General features: G+C 37.7%; 1 protein-coding gene across 1 annotated transcript in view; it reads left to right on the forward strand.

The window, feature by feature from the left end:
• Nucleotides 1-24,864, forward strand: part of LOC126162375 (poly(A)-specific ribonuclease PARN-like) — a 306,143-nt gene that overhangs the window by 244,521 nt on the left and 36,758 nt on the right. The window contains exon 13 of the mRNA XM_049918833.1: nucleotides 4,649-4,725. Within this exon, the coding sequence (XP_049774790.1) occupies nucleotides 4,649-4,725 (77 nt within the window). The remainder of the gene's footprint in view (nucleotides 1-4,648; nucleotides 4,726-24,864) is intronic.

Genomic DNA, 24,864 nt, shown 5'->3' on the forward strand with positions numbered 1-24,864 from the left:
CCTCTGGATAAGGAATGTTCCCCATTGGCATATTTCAACTTCTCAAAGGCTACACTCACAGATTTCAGAAGTTCAGTATGAAACTTGATTGCATAATGTTTTTCTAAATTTCTCTGTTCCATTTTCATAACACACAACAAAAACTCAACTTCTCTGATAGCATTCTCAAAAATGACGCGATTGCTGTATGGCGCTGAAACTCGGACAGAACATCTGGAAGGGATAAACACACCGGTCTATACAAGTAGAAGAACACAGATTTGCCATATTGCTTGCAGTGTTGTCAGTCTCTTTACTTCTCTCATTTACCTCTTATGAAGTGATTCTTGTCTCCTTGGTTTATCACTTTGGTGTCTAAAATTAAGTATAAAATAATGTTATGTCTCCCATGCTCTTTTGTACGATATCAGAATCTTAACAATTAGACAATCAGACAAGAGGACAGTCCCCTCTAGCTTTCACTATGGCAGCCAGTCGAAATGCAGTAGTTTATGTTGACTCACTTTTCCTTCGAGAGCCTTGTGATGTCAAAAGTCTGCTGTTAGAGCCTTGCTCAATTCAGATGTTATTTCTGTCATGGCTCCAAGAACCAGAAATGGTACAGCCGACACACACGCATTGTCTCTAATGACCTCATTATTCCAAGTTCTCTCTTTATCTGATCATGTATGTTAGGAATTAATGATGCTGACTAGAGGAAAGGGTGTCTGTTGTCGGGAAAGTGAGAGAGGGGCTTTGGAGGAAGAGAAATGGAAGTAAGCTCGTTATGTATTTATTTTGTGAGTGAACTTTCGTCAATCACATTGCTTTGGTAAGAAGTGTGACAGTTGCAAAATTCTCTCTCTCTCTCTCTCTCTCTCTCTCTCTCTGTGTGTGTGTGTGTGTGTGTGTGTGTGTGTGTGTGTGTGTGTAAACTATCTGGTAACAAATGAGAGATAAGGGAACCCCATACATTTATTTAATTCTTTTACCCACCGACTAGCTCATCTTCATTATTTACTCTATTGATTATGTGAAAATTTGAAAACTCATAAGTTACTAACAAATTGGTTGGCCATTTACTTATTACGTGCAGTAACTGATTGGAGTCACTGTTCCTTGAAAAGCAAGGAAATTATGATGCTGCGGTCTGTGCATCATCCAGAAATGACCCATAGAGTTGCTATCTTGCTGGCAACACTCAAGTCCCGTGTTAGATCTCACTTGCAGGCTTTATTTGTAATTTGATATTTGTGAGTTGTGGGAAATTATGGCACTTTCTTTGTAATAAAATATTGAATTATTCTAGTAACATTGATGTTCGTCATACACATATTAAAAAAAGTTTAGCATCTCTTCAGTTCCAAGAGTTTTCCAGAACCTGTACAGAAAATTGGAATAGAGATCAACATAAACATCATTTCCACCCATTTGATTGCTCATGAAAACCACACATTGCATGCTGTACCACCATACAGTAAGACCTTCAGAGGCGGTAGTCCAGATTGCTGTACACACCGATACCTCTAATACCCAGTAGCACGTCCTCTTGCATTGATGCCTACCTGTATTCGTCGTGGCATACTATCCACTAGTTCATCAAGGTATTGTTGGTCCAGATTGCCCCACTCCTCAACGGCGAATCGGTGGAGATCCCTCGGAATGGTTGGTGGGTCATGTTGTCCATAAATAGCCTGTTTCAATCTATCTCAGGCATGTTCGATAGGGTTCATGCCTGGAGAACATGCTGGCCACTCTAGTCGAGCAATGTCGTTATCCTGAAGGAAGTCATTCACAAGATGTGCACGATGGGGGCACGAATTGTCGACCTCACCAATATGCTGCCGATATGGTTGCACTATTGGTCGGAGGATGGCATTCACATATCATACAGCCATTACAGTGCTTTCCATGACCACCAACGGTGTACGTCAGCCCCACATAATGCCACCCCGTAACAGTGGGGAACTTCCATCTTGCTCCACTTGCTGGACAGTGTGTCTAAGGCGTTCAGCCTAACTGGGTTGCTTCCAAACACGTCTCTGACGATTGTCTGGTTGAAGACATATGCGACACTCGTCGGTGAATAGAACATGATGCCAATCCTGAGCAATCCATTCATCTTGTTGTTGGGCCCATCTGTACCGTGCTGCAGGGTGCCGTGATTGCAAAGGTGGACCTGACCATGGACATTGGGAGTGAAGTTGTGCATCATGCAGCCAATTGCGCACAGTTTGAGTCATAACATGACGTCCTGTGGCTGCACGAAAGGCAGTATTCAACATGGTGGCATTGGTGTCAGGATTCCTCCGAGCTGTAATTCGTAGGTAGTGGTCATCCACTGCAGTAGTAACCCTAGGGCGGCCTGAGCAAGGCAGGTCATCAACAGTTCCTGTCTCTCTGTATCTCCTCCATGTTCGAACAACATTACTTTGGTTAATTGCGAGACGCCTTGACACTTCCATTGCTGAGAGCCCTTCCTGGCACAAAATAATAATGTGGGCGTGATTGATTCACGGTATTGACCATCTAGGCATGGTTGAACTACATACAACACGGCATCATTCGTGGTGAAATGACTGGAACTGATCGGCTTGGACTCCCTCTGTCTAATAGGCGCTGCTCATGCGTGGTTGTTTACATCTTTGGGCGGGTTTAGTGACATCTCTGAACAGTCAAAGGGACTGTGTCTGTGATACAATATCCACAGTTAGCATCTATGTTCAGGAGTTCTGGGAACCGGGATGATGCAAAACATCTTTTGATGTGCGTAAATAGGAATTTTCTTCATTCAGGAGACAGGTCAGCAGTTTGTGTTTTTATTGTTTTTGTGTAATAATCCTGCTTTAAGATGTTGACAATTTGAGAGTTAGAGAGAGTCACTCAGTCAAAATCCAATCAACTTCTCCAGTGACTTTTTCAGCATTTAGTCTACACAGACCAGTCTTAACATTCATTATGGTAATCAAACTTTTGAAGACCCTAAAGGCTGAATTAGCATGGTATAAACAGCAGCAAGTCCATGCATCTTGCATCAATGGTAATAAGCACAGTTGATCTTCATGGATGGGTAATGTTTGAATAAGTGTATGAACTGCAATTCTTACAGTTAAATATGAACATTCTTCAATTGCGTGTCCATAATTTCATTGTTAATATTCATGTATGGAAGACACCATATATGTTTTGAAAACAACTCTACTGTAATCAGTATGTGGAAGGAAGGTCCTTTCAGTATTGACAGTATTGCCCAGTTGCTCACTTCTATTATGCATTTACTCCCCTCATAATAATACTGTCCAATAAACTTTTATACTACTCTTCAGTGGTTCTTGTTATCCTCAAATGGTCGAAAGGCCACAAAATCTTCCTTACCTTGCACTACATCTGACTGAAATTGTATTCTGTTGCCTGCTTGTCTCAGCACGCCGTAGGCTAAAACTTAACAGTGCTTAGGTGGACGAACTTCAATGAGTAAACCTTTACACTTGTTAAATTCACCCACCTTACCAAAAATCCAAATTGATCTCGATCTTGGATGAATAAACGAATAAATTCAAAAGATGTGAAAGAGACAAAGCAAAATAATTTTATAATCTGGTAAATCATTACAAAAGCAGAGATACTTCTGTAGCTAAAAATCTGCATAAAAATCATGTTTGTATGGGAAATTTGATTCTTACAGAACATAAAGTACCTTACCCAAAAATTACACAAATTTTTAACTAATTAAATAACTTTTTTGCTAAGTGTTCACTGAAAGGACAAGAAATGCTTCTTATGAATAATGTATGATGGAAGAGAGCATCACAGTTTTTATTAACTCTGTAACAAATAATACTGTTAACTGATTTAATAAGTTGGTTTGTGGAGAGAAATGTCTAATGAATGGTAGGAGGAAAATTTGAAGTATTTATGTAGGCATGCTGAAAAGTAATGTTTCCAAACCTTTTATATGAAGACTCGGAATGCGTTTTAAATAAAACAATTGTTATTAATATTCTACATTTTTATTCTTCATGTCTACATATTTACTTCTCAACATAGTCAACCTGGCAATGAAAGCATTTCTCTCAGTGAGAGACCAGAATGTTTGATTGTTGACAGGGCCACAACCTCACCTCCGCGTGCACCACCTCATCACTATCAAAGTGAAGTAATTGAAGTTTTTTAAGTATTGGTGGGAAAAGGTGGTGACAATCAGATGGGACCAAATACGAACTGCATGGAGGATGACCGATGACAGTGAACCCAGTGTGTCAGATTGTTGCAGATCTCACTGTGCTCTTGTGTCATCTGGCACTGTCACACTGAAGGAGAGTGTGTTTCATATGTGGATGAACTCTTTGAATTCAAAACTTGATTACAGCATGCTATTTCTCAGACACCAGCATAGTTGACATTACACACTGTCAAGTTATGCACTACAATTTGGAGCCCTCTAGTGGCAGAGGGCTGCAAATATGTAGACATGAAGACTGAAGATGTAGAATGTTAATAATTCTTTCGTAAAGCCTTAAGAGCTTTCAAATAAAAAATTTGGAGGCATTACTTTTCAGTGTGCTATAGTGCTATTTTTAGCTATTATTTTATCCATGCAACTTGTATAGACCTCTTTTCTCCCTATCACCTGGATAAAGTTGTTGCTGAATTTTAATTTTGCTTTCAGGAAAGACATGGTCACAGGAAAAGGTGGGATTGGTACCATCCCAGAAGAAGATGAAGAGTTGGAAGTTCCTAATCAAGGTGTGTTGTGGCATGAACTAATCTCAAAGTGTTTCCTTATGTTATTCCTTATCCTATTCCTTACGTTACCTTGTCTTATTTTTGGACTTACCTTTCTGGCCATATATCAGGTGATATACGCAAACATAATTTTCCTCTCCTTTTGAGGATAGCAGTGAAATTACTTAGAAAGGGTATGTGCAAAAACGTAAAGAGGCTTAGAACACCAGACACAAATAAAATTAATGGTATGGTGTTCCATATCACCTTAGATATTAAGTATAAAAATATATATACAAAATATTGTGAAGTGTCAGTGAGTTTTATTTGTCAGTAACCTGTCTTAAAATGCATATTAAATATATCTATGTTGAAAAAGCATTGAAGTGTATGTTCAGTTTATGAATGTATATTATAAAAATTGAGATAAATGCTCAAATTGCATGAACTGTGATAAAAAAAGCCAAGCTGACAAGCTTATCACAAAACTGGACTTATGTGAAAGATGGAAACAGCTGCTAATGAAGATTGAGTGCATGACGTCATGAGTGCTCTCTGTGAAGGAAGAGAGAAGTCCTGCACCAAACTGATGCGTTTTTTTGCAGGAATAGTACCCTTAACTCAGTCCTTTGTATCGTGCCAAAGAGAAGTTCCTTTCAGTAGTTACCTATTATCTGATAGTATACAAATTATGTGGTAGTATACTTTTTCATTGGTTTTGTTATTTTTTTCCTGCCAGATGTTAAGGATATGTTTTCTTGGATTCCTTTAGCTAGTAGGTACAGTCATTTTATGTTTGACTATTTTACTGGTAGGAGTACTGCAAAATTCCTGAATGTAGTGTTTGCCAAATCAAGTATAGTTTGCTTTTCCCCCTTGCTGTTTTGTCCTTCCATCAAATATGCTTGCTGCATGTGGGCAGGAAAGCATTCTGCTTTTGGAAGATTCTAAACAAATCAGACATAATTAAAAGACTTGTTTTAAAAATAAATGAATGATAGTCCATGGAAATTGTTCATCTTAACATATCAATGCACTCTCATTGTGATGTGGAGGTAGACGACCTTGGTGAAGAGGCACTAGACGACCTTGATGAAGAGGCGCATCAGCTGGCAAATGACACAACTACAAAATGATGTTTTGGAGGGTGCGGGGATTTGAATGGGAAAGTGGGGCTATAAATTAAAGAATGATTCTTTTAATGGAGAAGTTCAAATATGATTCCAAAAATGACAGAGGTTATACATTACTAGATTTTCCGAAAACAATGATGAATTTACCCTTAACAGCCAAATACAAAATAGTAAGGACAAAAGAGCCAAAAATGCAGTTATCTATTTTTTATCAAAGAATAATGAAGTTGAAAAAGATGTAACATTCCTAAATCACTTTAGAATTTCAAAATGGTGATCATAGGCTCAAAATAAAACATAAAACGCTCTAAAGAAGCAGCATGTTGAAGATATTTGAAAGTGTAGGTCATATGTACATACAAACAGACGAAAGGAGCATTTATTTAACCAAAATACTTTTGCAAACAGCAGAAATAATTTTAAATGTTAAGAGTATGAGAAAGGCAAAACAGAAACTTAGGTTGCCTATTAATAATGTTTCTCACTTAAGATTACATATCTCATAGTAACTAACAACAAAGAGAAAATTGTTCCAGCATTCCAAGACGTCCTTAAATTTTTGTGTTGTTGAAGACATGAATCAGGATTGTCAACCCTCCAGCCACGATTTATGTGCACATGTGCATTCATATAATTTCTGGGCTTTTTGTATGTCAGAAGTCACTATTTTTGCATTGAATCTTTTTCTGTTGTTGTGGGACATCAAAAGTTGCTGTTTTCCTATAGAATCTTTTTCCGTTGCTCTAGGAAATAGGAGTCGTGTTTTACATGTTCTCAAGTCAAGTCACACTCGCACACTTTCAATTATACTTTCTCATACCAGCAATTTTTAGCCATTTTCTCAAGCACATGTATGGAACCTTGCCTTGAGTACAGTCAGAAAAATTATCAACAAGTTTCTTTTGTTTTTATACTGTTGAACACAGTTTTCGCATTTCCCGCATTATATACATTAAATTTCAGTTAAAAATCACTTATAAATTCACTTTCTGGTCTTCTTCTTATAATTATTTTATACAATCCTTATAGCTGTTCTCATATTGAATAAAATTGGTATGTAGTTTTATACAGAAAAAATGGAAAATTGCCTGCAATTGGAGCAATAACAGTTTATGATTAAAATGCACATACAGTACTTTAAGGTGAAATTTATAAACTCGTTCAAGGAATTAAGGAAGAGAAGCCACATGGAGAAGATAGTGTGTCAGTAGAAGTGGTTTAAGCTGAAGGCAAAGACTAGCACAACAAAAATACTGTTAGACATTTGAGCTTTTGGCCAAAAGGCCTGCTTCTAAAGTAGAAAACACACACAAATTCACAGAAGCACAACTCGCACACAAATGACCACTGCTGATCGCTGAAGCTGGGTTCCACCCATCATTTTCTGTTTGTAATTAATACAAAGCTATTATTATTCAGCTTCAATAGATAAGAAACAAGACATAAAAAGCAATAGTTGTACCAGCTTCTTCCCGATAATGTACAGTATATGCTCTAAAATTGTCTGCAACTACGTAGAAAAATGATTAGGTTTTTAATCAGGCAAAGCAATATTTGGCTGTGTAAGTGGAAATAATGTACTGGGGCATTTGCAAGTTGTGACTGAAACTGTACAAGTGAACAGTAAGTAGGAATTTCCATTTGTCTGGGATAGGTATATTGATGCGTTACAGGACACAATAGAGTTGAAGATCACATCACTGCAATTAAAACAATATGTGTTTTAGAGATTTAACTATGTTTACAGATGTTAGATGAACCTAAACAGTTCTTTGCTGGATTCCAAGAGGTAAGAAAAAAACTAGAGATAATGGTCCAGTGGAAGGTGTTTGGAAAACATGCAGGAGCAGCTTGGATGCACGAATCTGAAGACTGTAATGCGTCTGTAAGATTATATGTTGCCTTTATTCAGCAATGTGTGTCAAATGACGCTATGTGAGAACTCCCCAAGTTGACTAATGGTTTGTTAGGTGTATTTGTGTAAATAGTAGTAATAGTAATAATAATAAGCAGTAGCAACCAATGAAGTTGTTACATTAGTCACTCCATGAAGCTATCATGCTAATACCATGTAACACAACCTCTAGCCTTAATATATTGGCATCAGTTTGGTGACATAGAGCTCCGCAAGTTTTTCAGATATGCTATGCCTAGCCGAAGCCATTCATTGATTAGATCCTGTAGAGCTACAATGTCACCGTGATTTTGGTCGCTATGTTTCACCTTCTGTTCCAGATAGTCCTAGACATATTCTTTATGATTAAGAGTGGATGATTCAATGAGCTATTCGAGGTGCAGTAGGCTGCCTGAGTGTTCATGAAATCAGAAATGTATGCACGCATCCAAGTGAGGATAACTGTTATTGTCTTGGACATTTGTAGTCCTCGGCATATTAATCATAAAGATGGAGAAGAAAGAAAAAATTTGCTCACTGTGAATGTTGAAATAAACATCCTAGCTCATGTTCCCAGTGACCTATATGAGTGAGCCCATGTCATGTTACAAAAAACTCCCTCGAAACATTGCAGAACATACCTGCCCTGAATTATGCCTTCCACACACTGTGGGCTAAACAATGTGACTTGTTGGATCATACTATACCCCTCCAGTCAGCAACTATCCCTGTTCTGGCCCATTGAAAATGAGCAGGTGTTTGTGCCACCGTGAGAAGTGGCCTTTTGTGAGGTACTTGACTCCAAAAGTGCACTGCCTTCAGTTTCATTCACACTGTTCGCTCAGAAAGTGGTTGAGATGGACCTGCGTTCATTATCAGCAGCAATTCCTGGTGAACTTAAAACTGACTACCACTGACAGTGACTCTTGTTTCTGATCTTTTTATGACCATTGTTCTTCTGCCATTTTACATTACTGTGACTGGTATGCCATTCCATTTAGACACTTTGGTTAGTCCATGTTGATACACAAACAAATAGGGCAATTTCACTCACTGTGTGCTTATGGGTGCTTAGTGCATATAGACACAATAGATTCTTTCTGCCACATCATACTTCACTCTGTTGTACAATGCTGACTCCACACCATCAACTAGTACATACACACCATTTCACTTCCATGACTTACACCAGCAGTTGTGGGTCACTTGACTGCCTAGTGGTTATCCTACATCCTTTAGAACCCTCCTGGATGAGCAGTGTTTTCTGTGGAAACAAAGTTTACCTCATAATTTTCATGGCGGCTCCAAGAGCTCTAGTGGAATGTATATGTGTAACAAACCAGCCTTTGTGGATAGTAGCCTACACCAATGTTGATGCCCACCGGTGTATTTGCAGACATCTGTAGTAATATTAATTGTGTGGTTCTGTAGTAATATTAACTGTGTGGTTAAAAGTTAAAGCTCAGTGTCAGTATTACAATTTTCAACTGTTTCCATTGCAAGCCAATAATAATAATAATAATAATTATTATTATTATTGTTATTACTATTACTATTATTATTCGGTCATTATTATTACCCATTTTAGATTGATGCCGCTATATTGGCTTGAATTCTCAATGTCCTGAAGATTGTAGACATCACTGACCCTCCACAAGCCCCTTCTTCTTCATTTTCTGCAACTTTTACATCTGCATCCTACTTCATTTTTACCTCTATTTGCCTCACAGCTCTCATTTTCCTGCTTCATTCAATTACCACAGCTCTTAGAAAGTGATGTGGAGGCTGTTCTTGGCCAGTTCAACCACTGAATAATTGCTTCATGGTTCAACTGTTTGTGTATTACATACAGTATAAAATGTGTGATAGAAAATCAGTGAATTTGTCAATGTTTCTCCTAAATATATTGACACATTCAGAATCCAGGGCTTACTTAGTTGGTGGCCGTGGCTTATTAATATGGTATAACATTGTGGTGAATAATTGCCCATTTGATAAAAAAGCTAGATGACTAGCATTTTATAACATGCAAGATGTGACTATTAACTTGTAACACAGTGTCATTTTACTCCCCAATGCTGAGAAAAATTTCACAAAATCTGTGTCAGTAATTACTACTGCAAACTGTAACTCAAAGACACCTAGTCATGATTGGCCTTACGTACAAGGTGTTTATAATTAAACTTTCGTTACTTGAGAGGGCCCTCAAGGAAAACAAGTCACTGTAGGATAATGAAAATTTGTTGAAACATTTGTAAGGATGTGTGGAAGAGAAATAACAAATAAACCATTGAAAGGAGCACATTCTAACTTCCACGTGGAAGGGTAAAATTTGTCAGTTGCATACCATGTTTACATTTCAGGTTACAAATGTTGCTCAATGTGACAACCATCTGCATCCAGGACAGCCTGGAACTGAACTAGAGATTACTCTGCTGCCCAAAACATCTCGGGAGGAATGTTGGCTAAGTCCCTTGTTATACTCATTTTCACCCTCCAACACGTTAGTGTCCAACTAATATGTCCTGTTCTTCATGTAACACCACAACCAGAAATCACATGGGTCCAAATCTGATGATCTTGGTGGGGATGCAATTTGGAACGATCAGCCAATTCAAACTTCCATATTGTGTTCTTCAACCCCAGTGCTGAAAGAGGACCTTTTCATATTCCTTTAATGTGTTGACATTTGTGAAGAACATCAGCACTATTGCTGTTCTTTTGATAAAACAGCTTTATGAGTAAAGCCCTGCTCACCTTGTCCAGACCCTGATGCTTGTGTTTCAACCGTACATCACTGTATCAGTACCAGTGCCTAGCGGCAAGTAGTGACACCGACACACATTCTGCAGTGCACTGTGAACATCATTCCTATAAAGTTGAGCACCCATACTTTAAATATTTTTCCTTCTACACTGCTTCAAATAGCAAAAGTTTAATAATAACCTCTGTGTATTTACTCTCTGCAGTGTAAATTATGAGGTCCACAGATACAGATAAAAGTGATGTAGATGTGGATAAGGTACTGGGAGATAAGATGCAGATAGCATCTTTCTTAACTGCACAGACTAACCATGGCCAATGACTATTAGATTTTAATAATTTATAGTGAAAAATTAACCAAATATCTAAACTTACTGAGGCACACTCGCTCACACACACAGTGTAACATCACATGTAAGAAGCACTTCTAGAAAAGAGAACAAAGAATGTAAAAGAAACAAAGGCTCCAAGATAAAAATTACTGTCCTCTGCCTGCATTCCTCACACCTTCATCTCTCTCACCTGCTTCCCCCCTCCCCCCTCTGCCCCCTGCCTGTCTCTCTGTCCCCTGCCCCTTCTGTCTCTTTCTCCCCCCCCCTCCCCTCACTTTCTTCTTCACTCCACCTCCCTTGCTCACCCACCCCACCCCACTGCCACCCCCTCACCGACACTCGCTCACTGGAGGAACTAGTGACTTACAAAGAATTTCAAATGATTCAAATCACATAGCAGTTTCCTACTGCTTGAAGAAACTGTTGAACATGGTTAGTGTCAGTTTCAACACATATGTATTCATCATGTTCGTGGTTGCTGCTGTTATATTACAACCTTTGAAAATGTTGTCACACTCTTCAAGTACCCCTTGTATCCATTGCACTTAGAGACAAGTATCTGTGGACCTACCAGTTAGGTCAGAATTGGTTTCAGCTGAAGTTTCATGTACATCCGCAGGAAAGGGGGGGAATCCACAGCACTTGGTTTCTTTCATCAAACTGACCAAGGCACTGACGACCATGCTGTTTAGTATACAACAATTTAAAACTGATCCAGCCGTCAAGCTGATCCCAAGACAGGATTTTTCTACCCAGTCTGACAAATAAAGTATCTTTTGTCAAAAACTAGGACATCATCATCAAAGTGGGTTGAGACATTGGCAAGTAGAAAACACATTCTCTTGCAGCCACTATATGCAACAGTTGTGGCAACACTTCTTGAATGAAAACCAGGTTACATGGACAGATCTGGTTGAATGGCAGAAAATAAGATCCTGTAGACATTGTACTGTTATTCTCCACAAGTTGATAGAGAATCGTTGATGGTAACAAGAGTTAGGGCTGGCATTGATTTTTGTCCCTTCAAACATAGTTTTTGTGCCTGTTGAAAACTTTATCATTAGTAATGAAGGCCAATAGTATGAATTGCAGGAACTTCAACAAAAATACAATGCTGAATTATCCACTGACAGGGGTGGTTCCCAGGTTCAAAACCATTAGATTCCCATTCTAGCACTTGGTGTCTACAAAAGACATGTAAGTGCTACTGCTGTTATACTCTGCTTATAGTGCACTTTGATATGTGCTTTTGATAAGCAAGATAATAGGTGCTTTTTGATGTTGATTCTCTCATATAATGCTACATTTCTTGGCAGTCGTTTTAAAGGTTCTTGTGGGATGGTGCCATTTAAGTGCTTGCCACTGTGCTGTGGGATTGTGTGTACACCTGCACTTAAGTGGACAGGTGAGTTATGAGACAGAATGAACGTCATCGTATTAGATAATTCTTTTCCAATTATATTGAAAAGAATGTTTTTGCACCTTTTGCACAACTATCAATCAACTATTGTCAGATATTTCAGAAATTTCTGTGTTGTAGGTACAGGGGGCTCATACTAATAAAGGTGGTGCAAGAACATTTCTCTGTCCTTTTTAGGGCTCCTTGCCTCTCTGGCACTGCTTTCGTGAAGTACTTTACCTCTCTTCTCATGCATTTGAGAGTTGTGCTTATTTTTGTCTCTACCTTGCCTCTGAGACCATGAGATTTCAAGTCCCAGTTTGAACTTTTTTTTTATAAAGGACTTTGTTATACTGTCTTCCCAATTTTTATTTATATTCCATTGAGATGTGTCATGAGAGGTTGCATACATACTTTTTTAACATTAGAGGCCTGTGAATGTAGATATTTCCTTGGCCTCAAAAGTTCACCATTTGATCAGTAGCTTTAAATTTAAAAGCTTATTTTGACACACTTATTTTAATTCTCTAACAAGTAATAACCTTTGCAGTAATGACAGTTGAACTCCTTAAAAGGAATAGAAACTGCATTTTCAAATATTGCACAATTTGACTGGTAGGCTTTGCTGTGAAACGTTCTGGCAAGCTTGTTTTATGTCCTATGTGCTTTGCAACTGATGCACTAGGAATTTTCCTGAGTATGTGTGCGATTATTTTCAGTAAAGTTTTGACTAGTTTGCCACAAAAGTTTGAATAATGATAGCTTCTGCATTGACTGAGTTTCCTAGTTGCACAGTGTAGAACAAAAACATTTGTTGTAAACTTTAGGAGCAAGTGGCAGAACAGCTTCGTCTGTGACGTTCTATGCATAGTCTTTGGCAAATGTCACATGCTTGTGAGAGGAATTGTAAGAAACAAGTGAATGCATACTCAGATCTTACAAGTGCATGCCGACGTAGTTAATTGCTACTGATGTTCTGTATTTGTTACTGTTTCTTTCAAAGTAATTATAAAAACTGTACAGGTAGTAGCACTTTACAAGGTGCAGGTTGTCACATGTTCTACATTTTTCTCGAAGGAATGATACCTTCTCAAGATGAAGTGATTATGTTTCATAATGTTAAATTGCAGAAACTCTGGCATATTCACACTTTTTAAAATTTGTTCTGGCGTAAAAGTTCACCGTAGAGGTGTCTGAAGAGGAATGTAGTATTTACACCAACCTACAAAATACACTTTTTTGATTACTTTTCCTTAAGTAACTTGTAATCTTACGGGTTCTTAGGGCACTGATTCCTTACCCATCCTCAATCCTCCCCCCCCCCTTCCCCCACCCTTATTTTCTTTCTTTTTTCTCCTTCAAGCATCTTATATAGCCTTTTATCCAGTGAATTACCTGTTGCATGTCTTGGTTAAATGAACAACAGTAATCTTCAATTATATTGGTGTTCTAGCAGCCCCAATTGTTTCAGTTACTTAGAGGTGTTGAGGGAAGTCCTCACCTTGTTCATCCCTGAAATTATCCAAACTTTTAGGGAAAAAATGAAGGTGACTGTTAAAAAAATGGATCTTAAGGCTCGTAAAATGTCAGACTTACTGAATTTTTTCAGCTTGTTGGCTACAAGATAAATATAATATGGAGCCTTTTTGCTGCCTAATTACGAATTGAACCTCCCTCTCACTGACAGTAATTTTTGATTCAGAGATGGAATGAAGCATCACATTTCTAACTCCAGGTCCATCAAAAAGCCTTCTTTCAGTTTTGCATCATGATAAATGAATTTAAGATCAGACTGGGGTACATAAAAAATTCTTCATCTTTGTGGAGGACTTTATCAGATTGTTTCATTAGGCTCAATTTAATATGTAGAGGTGGTGACAGAATTTGTTTGTAATCATGAGGTTTTTATGCAAAACTTTCTTCATTTCAGGCCTCAAACATTTTCTGCAGGCCAGTTTATTCAGTGCCAGTGTTGATCCCTTGCCTTCCTATCTCATTCACATAAGCAGAAATAACTCAAACAATGTTTGAAGTATGTGTAATTAAAGTCATTAACATGCCTTTTTGTTAATAATGAGCATTAATTGTAAAAAAGATAGTGGATAGTACGCCTTTTCTTCTTTTATTTGTTTATTTATTCGCAGCAGAATTTCAAGCACAAAATAGTGTAGTGAGAAAAGGAATGAGTAGAAAGAAGTGCCCCTCCAATGATTTTTACATAAGTAATGCAATAATTGTGAAAGTTGTGGAATTCTTGACTTAAAAGCTAAACATTTCTCATAGAAATTTTAATGTTTTGTCTCAGTATGTTTCAATCTTCTGACAATGGAATATTTGCACCAATTGCTGAGCCTTTGTCTTTGGCAGTACGTGGCACATCTCCTTGTGACACAGTAACTCAGCATGACCATGTAATGCAGTTTTGTTAGATTGTCAATGGTTTTGATAATCAAAGATTGAAATTTTGCCTATATGTGCATATAACTAAATATTTGTGTTCCATGCTGCGAGAGTTGGAGACAAGAAATCAAAATGTAATTATTATTCACTAATGTTTCCTGCTGCTGCAGTTGTAAATCAGTTGTTTTGTAATGATGAGTAAGTAAGCTATTTTATGTGCAATAATGTCAGTTGCCCTCATACCCACCAGGGTAGCCGAGAGCGCTAATGTGTTGCTTCCTGGACTCGGGTAGGCGCGCTGGCCCCGGATCGAATCAACCCGGCGGATTAATGACTAGGGCCGGTATGCCAGCCAGCCTGGATGTGTTTTTTAGGCAGTTTTCCACATCCTGCTAGGTGAATAACAGGCTGGTTGCCACGTTCCGCCTCAGTTACATGACTCACAGACATTTGAAGACGTTCACACTGTTTCCCCACTAGGCACAGACAGTTGGGGTTCACTACTTACGTCCCAGGGGCTTCGGGGTGGTGGCAGAAAGGGCATCTGGCTACCCTCTGCAACTAACACTGCCAAATCCGTAATAACAAGGCCGACCCTGCGTTGAAGCAGGACAAGGCCACAGAAAGAAAGAAAGAATGTCAGTTGCCCTCCTGTGTCTGCCTGTTCGGGTAAGCATAGCTCATGATGTGCCCAAATGCACAACCACACAGCGCGCCTAGTATCACAGCTGAGTGGTGCACATAGGGTGTGGGCTGGAGCATACATCCATGCTTCATGCTATTGAACTAGCTATACCTTATACGATGTGTACATTTTGCAACAAATTTACTAATTATTTATCATGGTTTATGTTCAATGATGTAAAAAAAATTGTTCCATCCACTTGAAGGTCAACCTGACCTCCTTCAGGGTTCAATCTATCTCCGTAGCAAATTTCATTGAAATCACATAACAGGTAGAGTTACTTTTGTGTGTGTAATATTTTATAGTATGGAAGCATGGATTAAAAACGTTCAGGATTGTATAAGTGTTATATGCGTTATGCTGAATTGTATTAGAGAGAACATACCAACCAATAAATGCATTTTCACAAATATGATAAAAGTTCTAAAGTCAAATAGCATTTTGAGAATGTAAAAATTTCCCCCAATTCGCATAATCCCCTTCAAATCAGTAAATATGTTGTACTACTCACTCACTGAAGCAATATATGTTCTTCCTCAGTGTTCAAGCTACATCTGTATCAAATTTCACCAAAATCGGTCAGTGGTTTTGTCATGAAAAGATAACAGAAAAACAAACTATGGAATTTGCAATATTACTATGATTTTCAAGACAGTACTTAGTAGAAACAACTCTGTGTGTATTCTTTACTTGAAATCTATTTCAAAATATGCTCTGTATCCCTGAATGAGCTCTGAAAATTTTGCAGCTGTGTTCATCTTAATTCTTCGCTGTGATTGTAGGATTATGAATTAAACTGTAAAGTTTTTCTGCAACATTTGAGTAAGATACTCTTATGAATAACTGAATTAGCTTACCGACAACCTCTTCTTCTTTATTTAGTTGCCATATGTAGAATTTTATTTGGAAGGGATTCTGTTTACTTTAAAACAATCTAAGATTATGTTATATGGGCTTTAACTATACCATTATTGCACAAACTGGATTTGTTTCTAGGTAGTGAAACGTGAGAAAGCTGTTCTGATAAAGACACAAAGAAAACTGATACGTATGCTTCCCTCCCACTTGTGCAGAAAAAATAGTTTTTTGGAAAATATCACAATGTCAATATGTACATAAAAAATTTTAGCAGTTCCTTTCATCTTTATTTGCTTTATAAACTCGGTAGTTGTGAGGTATGTAGGCTCTGATCACAACCATCAGCCAGTAATGAAATGTTTAAGACAGTGAAGTACGGTGTAATCACTGCACTGTAAATGATTCCCTTAATATTCTTTTCAACACAATGGACTGTAAAGAGAGCAGAGATTATTGATTTTGGTCATACGCAGTGCTTGATGTACACATGCGATGGCATGGAGGTCAGCCAGTATAGCACTGACTGATCGCTGGAATGTAGTGTGGGGTCATGAGGTGAGCCCGTGAGACCATGCGGACTTGTTAAAATTCACATGAGGCCTGGACGCAACATCATGACTGTCTGGCAGTGCTCAGAAAGGACTGCATAGCTTTGCGTATGTTTGTGTACTTGCGACACAAACCATATTAATTACAGTGAAGTACGATGCACCATCTTAAAGAGGAAAAAAGACACATTTCAGCGGGTATACATGTAGACTACGTAAATACTTTTGTATTTTACGTGCTATAAGTTGCTAAGGACTCTGAGGTGCACCTTATTTTGGAAGAATTTTTTTTAAAATAACATTTTTACCATTTTTTTATTATTAGATCGCAAAGCCAGACTAAAAAAAATCTTAGTTTATAAAATTGAACTTACCTTTAAAATCCCTGTAAAATCATCATCTGAACTTTCTTCTTGTTATTCTTCTTCTTTTTCGTCTTCTTCATCTTCATCATTTTCCTCTTCATACGTAAGATGGTCTTCACAGCCATCAAGAACGTTATTTATGCCACACTTCTTGAAAGGTCGTTTTAAAGCTCCCTTCGACATGAATTCATCTTGGGTTTCATTCATCATATTTGTTCCATTCCTGTCTTATATACACTTTAAATGATTTATTTATCAAGACATCAAGAGGTTGCAGTTGTGAAGTAAGTCCTCTTGGAATAACAGCAAACTCTGTTTTTCCTTGTCTCTATTTCACACAATTTTTCAAATGATTTCTAAGCTGACCTAGCACAACAAGAGAATTCTTCTTCAATAAAGAACCTTTCCTTCTCTCCCACGCTCTGTTAATCCATAATTTCATATCAGTCTCATCCAGAATTTTTCAAATGATTTCTAAGCTGATCTAGCACAACAAGAGAATTCTTCTTCAATAAAGAACCTTTCCTTCTCTCCCACACTCTGTTAATCCATAATATCATACCAGTCTCATCCAGCCAACCCTTGTCATGTATGTGACCATTACCAATTGGCAGCATTTCAGAAGGTTTTGGCATTGTTTTGCACTTGAAAATGATGACTGGATCAAGTTCAGCATGAAAGGGCAACAGTGTGGTACATTTTTTCATGTCCTCTTGTTTTCATAGTTACAGTTATAGCACCCTTCCTGGCAACAGTTCTTTTACTCGACACATCAAATTTTGAAAGAGTTTCGTCCACATTTGCTATTTGGCTTAGTTCCACGCTGGTTTTCTTTCAGTGTTGGGTAATAAAGTGATAGAAAGATAATATTTTCTCTTCATACTCTTGTGGCATTTTCTGAGATATTTGGTTTTGGTCCGCTTGCTAAGACCATGATGCTTCATAAACCTGTAGCACCAACAAACTCCACCCTTAAAGTCTGTAAAGTTCTATTGTACTGCTAGCTTATAAGCATGTATTTGAATAACTTTTGTATTAATTCCAGTGCCATTTTGATGGTGTCTTTGAATCTATTTCAATACCTCATCTAATGGTTTTGGCCGTTTTGCATCCAGTACTCTGTTTGCACGTCTTCCTCATTTTTTTCGGTTCTTCTTTAGTTCCCACCAGTTGCCAATGTTTTTTGTTGGTGGAGGACCGAAATGTTGCTCAGTAGCTCTGTTCCCATGTTCTTTTGCATATGCTATTACTTACAATTTATAGCCCACATCGTATTGATACCTTTTATTTTTTTCCATTGCGAAACTAGCTTTTAACAAAAATATTGTAGTGTTACCAATAACGTAAATCACTTTAAATTCAAGTTCATTGGCACTGTAGACTGCAATGTTGTGATGGTGAGGCGGGAGGGAGCAGTGTTAGCAAGCTTGTGAATCCCCGCAACTCATGTTCGTCACATTGGTGCACTGCTACTGCCAATTGAATCCAGTGTTGCCAGATAGAGAGAGGTTTCCGCAGCATTGAATATATGACTATTTTTAAGACTGGCAGAAATTTTAAATCAAACACTGGACGTTTTTATATTAATTTCGAGTATGACGCATCTGAATTTTGGAGGCAATTTATCAGAGAGAAAAAAGTCCATCTTATAGTTCATCTTATAGTTCATAAAGTATGCTATATGTAGTTAGTTACAAAGCTGAGAAGGTTTCTGTAAGAGATTTTTGGTAAATATTTAACAGCAATTGTAATTATGTATTCACAGAAGAGATTAACCTATCAGATTAAAGCACTCATCAGTACACATTGATCTATATTTTTGATTGCATTCATAATTCACCAGTGAGAGGCAATTCAATCAGACAATTAATTAAAATCAGCATGACAGAATGTGTTTGCAGACACATATATGCTGCTCTTACGACATTTAGAATATGGTTTTTATATGTTTAATTGCCAGCTTTAATTATTCTTAATTTAATCATTCAGAATTTCGAGTGTTTCGGCCATAGTATAAATGTGATTAAAGCTAAGTGAATTTAGTTTGCAGCAGTGAAAAAAACAGGCCAATTTCATTAAGAGAGATGTACAATAATTATTCAAGGCCGGCCTCTGGTGGCCGAGTGGTTCTAGGCACTTCAGTCTGGAACCGTGCGACCGCTACGGTCGCAGGTTCGAATCCTGTCTCGGGCATGGATGTGTGTGATGTCCTTAGGTTAGTTAGGTTTAAGTAGTTCTAAGTTCTAGGGGACTGATGACCTGAGATGTTAAGTCCCATAGTGCTCAGAGCCATTTGAACCAGTTATTCAAGATACAATGAACAGTGATTACTGCAATTAAAATATGTAATTATTCTACTTAAATTTGTGGCAAACTGTGTAATATAATATTAAGTGTAATTTATCCATCTGATCAGGTTTTTAGGGCACTTGTAATGATACATCTAGTTTTAAGGAATTCCTGTGTAAAAAGATGTAGATAAGACTGATGGTTCCTAAAACTCATTAAGTGATGTACATTCATAGGATTTACAAGGGTAGAGGGACTGAACTTAAAAAAGATGGTGGCCAAATTGCTCTTTTGCACTTGCTTGGACAGAGTCAAACAGGCAGGACCTATGCTGCTTTGGGTAGTGTTCTAGTCTCTTACATTCAGTAAAATAGAAATTTTGTGGCTCGACAGCCACAATACTTTGAAATACTTTGTGCGGCATTTTAGTGGGGATTCAGAAAAATTAGCAATCTTAACACTTGGAAATATTTTGTCAGAGGTTAATTGGAATTTGTAATTTTTCACGTGTTAAGCTGGTTCAGACTTAATGATCTTGTACCAAGTCAAATTTAATTCAATCAGCTTAGTTTATTTTTAGCACTGGTTGACATTTAGAATCATTTTGTAGTGCACCTCTTGGACTTGCATCTACTGTGTTTAGTGTTAACCTGAACAAAGAACAATTTTCAGCAGCGAATGTGGGGTGAGTTACCAGTTATTGTAAATGTATAGTGAATTTACAAACCACTATATTGTAACTTATTTTAAATTTGTTTACCAATAGTGATAGAATTAACTGCCAGACACAATTTTTGTTTTTGTGTTAAAGCTGAATAAGATGTTGGAACTGAAATTCAAAAATTGTTATTGGTGAACATTGTTTTGCATACTGCAGCTATCTTCAACCTAATGTTAAACAAGTGATTATTTAATAAAGCAATAGGTACAGTTACAGCATCCCCTTTGATGATGATGGAATTACTTATCAAAAATGTACAGTCACATCTTGGATTGAATTAGTTTAGTTGCAAAAGCTGATACTTTTATCTGAAACTGAAATTCCCTATGACCTGTAGTTGTGCTTCTGAAATATAGAGATCCATATTTATGAGGTATTGTGAGTGAGTGTGACTGTTAATAGTCAATACTCTATCTTTCTTGCAAGTTGCTGATTTAAAGCCAGATAACCTGTTACCACTGTGAATTATAATTCTTCTTCATGCGTGAAAAGTAATAAATTAGATTCATCCCCCCCCCCCCCCCCCCATGTGTGAATCCCCACTTAGATGTTAGCATGTATAATGAAAAATTACATTCACTGTAGCAATGTTTCCATGTAGTATATATTCTTAGCTGCTGCAGGCTGTAAGCATTGCTAGTGGTATACTTTTTGATCACTTGGGACATGGTTTAAGGCTGCCATATGTGGCAGTCATGAACAACTACAAGATTTGTCTGAGAGCGTGACAGAGGTACCATACTTTGTAGGGTACAGTTTAAGATTAGCGTGGACAAATGCTTTCTGCAGAAGTTAGAGACATGCATTGTGATTTGTTGGTGGTATTTCTTCAACATGGATTAATTTTAATCACTGAAACATATCTTGATTCATCAAACTGTTTTGGAATCTTTTCACCAAGCACCCAAATATTGCTGCTACACATATTACGGCTTCTTTTTGCCCTAAGATGGTATAATGTGGTTCATAATTAGCTTTGCATCATCTGATTTCAGTCTGACTCACTGAGGAAAGGCTTGAATGCACATTGCTTTCAGTCTGACTTTGAACTCACCCGAGTCACACACAAATGGTTGTACTCCCAGTCACTGGAGTTTTATGAATAAGATATTTAGAAACACTTATCTTATTATAAGAAATGTGTCCTGATAATTGGTAAATGTATTAAAAATATGTAATATCAATATATAGTACAATGAAGTATACTGGAATAATTTGCTTACTTTTCTAGTATATTTTTCTATCTTCCCTTTCTTCTTTGTGTTGACTGGTCTGTAAATTTGCTATATTCTAGCATTCCTGTTTTTACGGTTCCTTATGTACAGAATATGATGACCTAATGAGAGAGAGAGATATATATCTTATTATTCGGTAAATCCATTATTGGCATTGATGCTTGTTAACTTGTTATATTATGCCACTAAAATTAGTGAAAAAAATGTCATCATATGCCATATGTTACTGGAGATGCAATTTTTTCCTTTTAAAAAGTTTTGCCATCTTCAAATACGGATATATAGAACACGTACCTCCTTTTATATCTTTCATAGATATAGAGAGCAAAGTTCTAATTGCAAGGCAGACTTGTTTGAAAGATGCTCTAGCACAGCAGTAGTCAACCTTTTTTACCCAACACCACTCACTTTTAGCAGTAAAATTTTCTAACTGCCCACCAGTTCCACAATAAAGGTGATTTATGAGGTAAGGAAGTGATGTTACATCATAAAATGTGTAAAGCAGTGTTGCAGCAAGTTAAAACGTATAATAATTATTGTTTACCAAATACTTTCTGTCAAAATTTTTGAAAAACCAATGAAAAGATCTTTAACCAACAACAATTTTTTTCATGCAGATATTGCAGCCATGTATATATTGGCAGGTAAATAGATTATTGGCATGTTTTAGATATGTAGATAATTAACATGTTTTTGACTAATTGCCATGTGTACAACCTCGGACATATTGACAGGCTACACCAAGAGATGAAATAAATGTAACTGATGAAACTGAAAGGCAGCAACATTTATAATTTCTTTTATATGCTTGATCAGAGCTTGGAATTGGTGTAACATGTTTACATTTGAAGAAGCTGATCATTGTTAACAGTGCCACAAGCTGTGGTGCATGCTGTGTGGCATAGCGGTTAACACCAATGCTGTCTGGGATGCTGCAGACTACTAATTCAAACTCGACTACCAGCAGTTATGTAGTATTTATCATTTATGGAAGGTTCTCAAGATATCTTAAAAATATACTGTTTGTATATTGTGGCATATTCAATGCTGTATAAATAACAGCATTGTGGAATATTCTGTGTTCGTATAAATAGCAATACTCTCCATCAAGGAGTTCAGTTCCATATTGGCTGTATGTAGGTGCTCATAATACATGTGCTTCCTGTACTAAGTGTTGTACCTCATTGATGGCCTTGCTGGATTTGTACTTGATTGTGGTTTTGATGGGACATTGTTTGGTGGAGATACTGGGTAATTCAAAAACTTTACATTACTATGGTTCCAATTAAGCAATGTACAGGAACTGGAATACAGACTGTATGTCATTGCCATGTTCATATATTCAGGAGACAGATGGGATTCCAAGCCAGCAGTAAGTCAGCTATGCACTGTTATTGATGGCCAACCTGTCTGGGTGCTAATTGCCTTGGGGGCTTCCTTTTATGCAATGTTGGATGCTTGTCATAGTCAGCTAAAGAAGGCTATGTTTCATGATGTGATAGTGATTGGCCAAAGGTCACAAATGGAGAATATATTCAGCTGACAGGAACATATATTGCAAGAATTGCTATGAATGACAGAACACAGCCATTCGAAATTATCATTTGAATGGAATGTAGTCATAATGTTATTCTCAGATGATGCATCACAAGCAGTCACGGGCAATATAATATCAGAACTGTGGATTGATCAAGCTATTTCAACAACTACATGTAACAAAGATTTTGCATTGAAAACATTTTTATTCCACTGTTATGCGTGAGATGAATTCCAGTCATCATTTAAGATGGTCAGTTAAATTATCAAGCTTTTGTCGACTGCAAAAGGCTATTCAGGCTCACTAAACAAATCTGCATGCTAGCAATGATCATAAGAATTGTAGGTCGTCAAGTAGAACTTTGGATCAGTCACGGACAGCCACAACTTGCCCCTGAAGATGTGTGCGCAGGACAGCTGAACCAGTCCAAAAATAGCAGTTTAGTGCCATCAATGAAGAATCCTGCTCCGCTGCCACTACAGTCTACCCAAGGTGGGGTTGGGGGTGGGGGGGGGGGGGTGGGGGGGTTGAGAGCTACTATCAAACTGCCAATAGGACCTGGCCTCACTGAAGAACACCATCAGTGAATGATAGCTGTTTTGCATCAATTTTTGGGTACTTTAAAATCCAGAGAGGAGAAAAATACAGACCAAGCAGCCCATAGTAAGGCACCGTGTCAATACTGGGAATCATTCACCACTTAGCCAGCACTCATATAGTGTGTTCCCAGCTGAATGGCAGCTACTGTGGCAGGAAGTGAAGAAATGCTGTGAGGTGACATAATTGAACCTGCAAAGAGTCTTTGATCTTCTCCTGTGATCCTTGGCACAGAGGAGTATGGCACATGGCTTTTTATGTTGTTGACTACCAACTATTCAAAAAAATCACAAAGAAAGATGTCTGTCTATTGCCAGGCACTGAAGACATTCTAGACAGCTTGAAAGGAGCAAAATATTTCTCATTTACAGATACGGAGACAGGCTACTGGAAAACTGAGGTTGATGAAGCTTACTGAGAAAAGACTGCCTTCATAACTCCTGATGGTTTCTATGCATGTAAGACTTTCAGTACCATGGGGAGGGGGTATGGGGATTACTTCATACTTGCATTTTGTAAACATTGTAATCTAGTCACGTACTTCATATTTTAAAATTCTTAAAAAAATCTATTGTTTTTAGTGAAGTGTTCTACCAGATTGCAGAGTATTTTAAATTTTTCAGTTAAATTTTACCCAAAAATGTGACTTTTCACATTGAATGCCATATTCAGTAGTTTCAGGCTCAGGACATTACTTACACATAAATATCTCATTAAAAAATACATCGTGAGTAGAACTCTACCACAATTATTGAAATTCATAATTTTTTGTGATGGTGGTCACAAAATTCCCCCTTAGGTGGTACATGTTATTGAGAGTGCATTGGCATTGCTAAAAGTCTGCAAAAAGGTATTTTCAGGTTTTGGATTCTACTTGCACATCACATCAAAGTATGTCATTAAGATGCATCACCAACAATAAATGGTTTTTTTGGGTGGACACAAAATATTGCCCCCCCCCCCCCCCCCCCAACTGTGTAATGCTTCAATCAGCTTTGAACTATAATAGACAACCTGCTTCAGCATCTTTAATGAATGACATATCTTTGCTATTTGGATGACACTGCCAATCCCCGCAACCCCAGTCCCCGAAGATACGTGAAGAACATTTGAGCCAACTGACCAATGTGTTGAACTGCGTCCAGACTGCAGGCCTGTTCCTGAATCTGAAACAGAACCTCCTTGCCACCCAAGAAATAAGAATCATGGGAGATCTAGTGAATGCTGATGAAATCCATCCCAATCCAGTGAAAATAAGAGTAGTCACATTCATTCTGTGAGAAGTTTTCTCAGAATGTATTTGTACTACCAGCAATTCATAAAGAACTTCTGCACCCTGGCACATCCCTTGCAAGAACTACTGCTACGGGTAGCAGATGCCAAATTTTAGTGGAATGAGGTGCG

The sequence above is a fragment of the Schistocerca cancellata genome, chromosome 2, assembly GCF_023864275.1.
Source record: "Schistocerca cancellata isolate TAMUIC-IGC-003103 chromosome 2, iqSchCanc2.1, whole genome shotgun sequence".
Classification (NCBI taxonomy): Eukaryota; Metazoa; Arthropoda; class Insecta; order Orthoptera; family Acrididae; genus Schistocerca; species Schistocerca cancellata.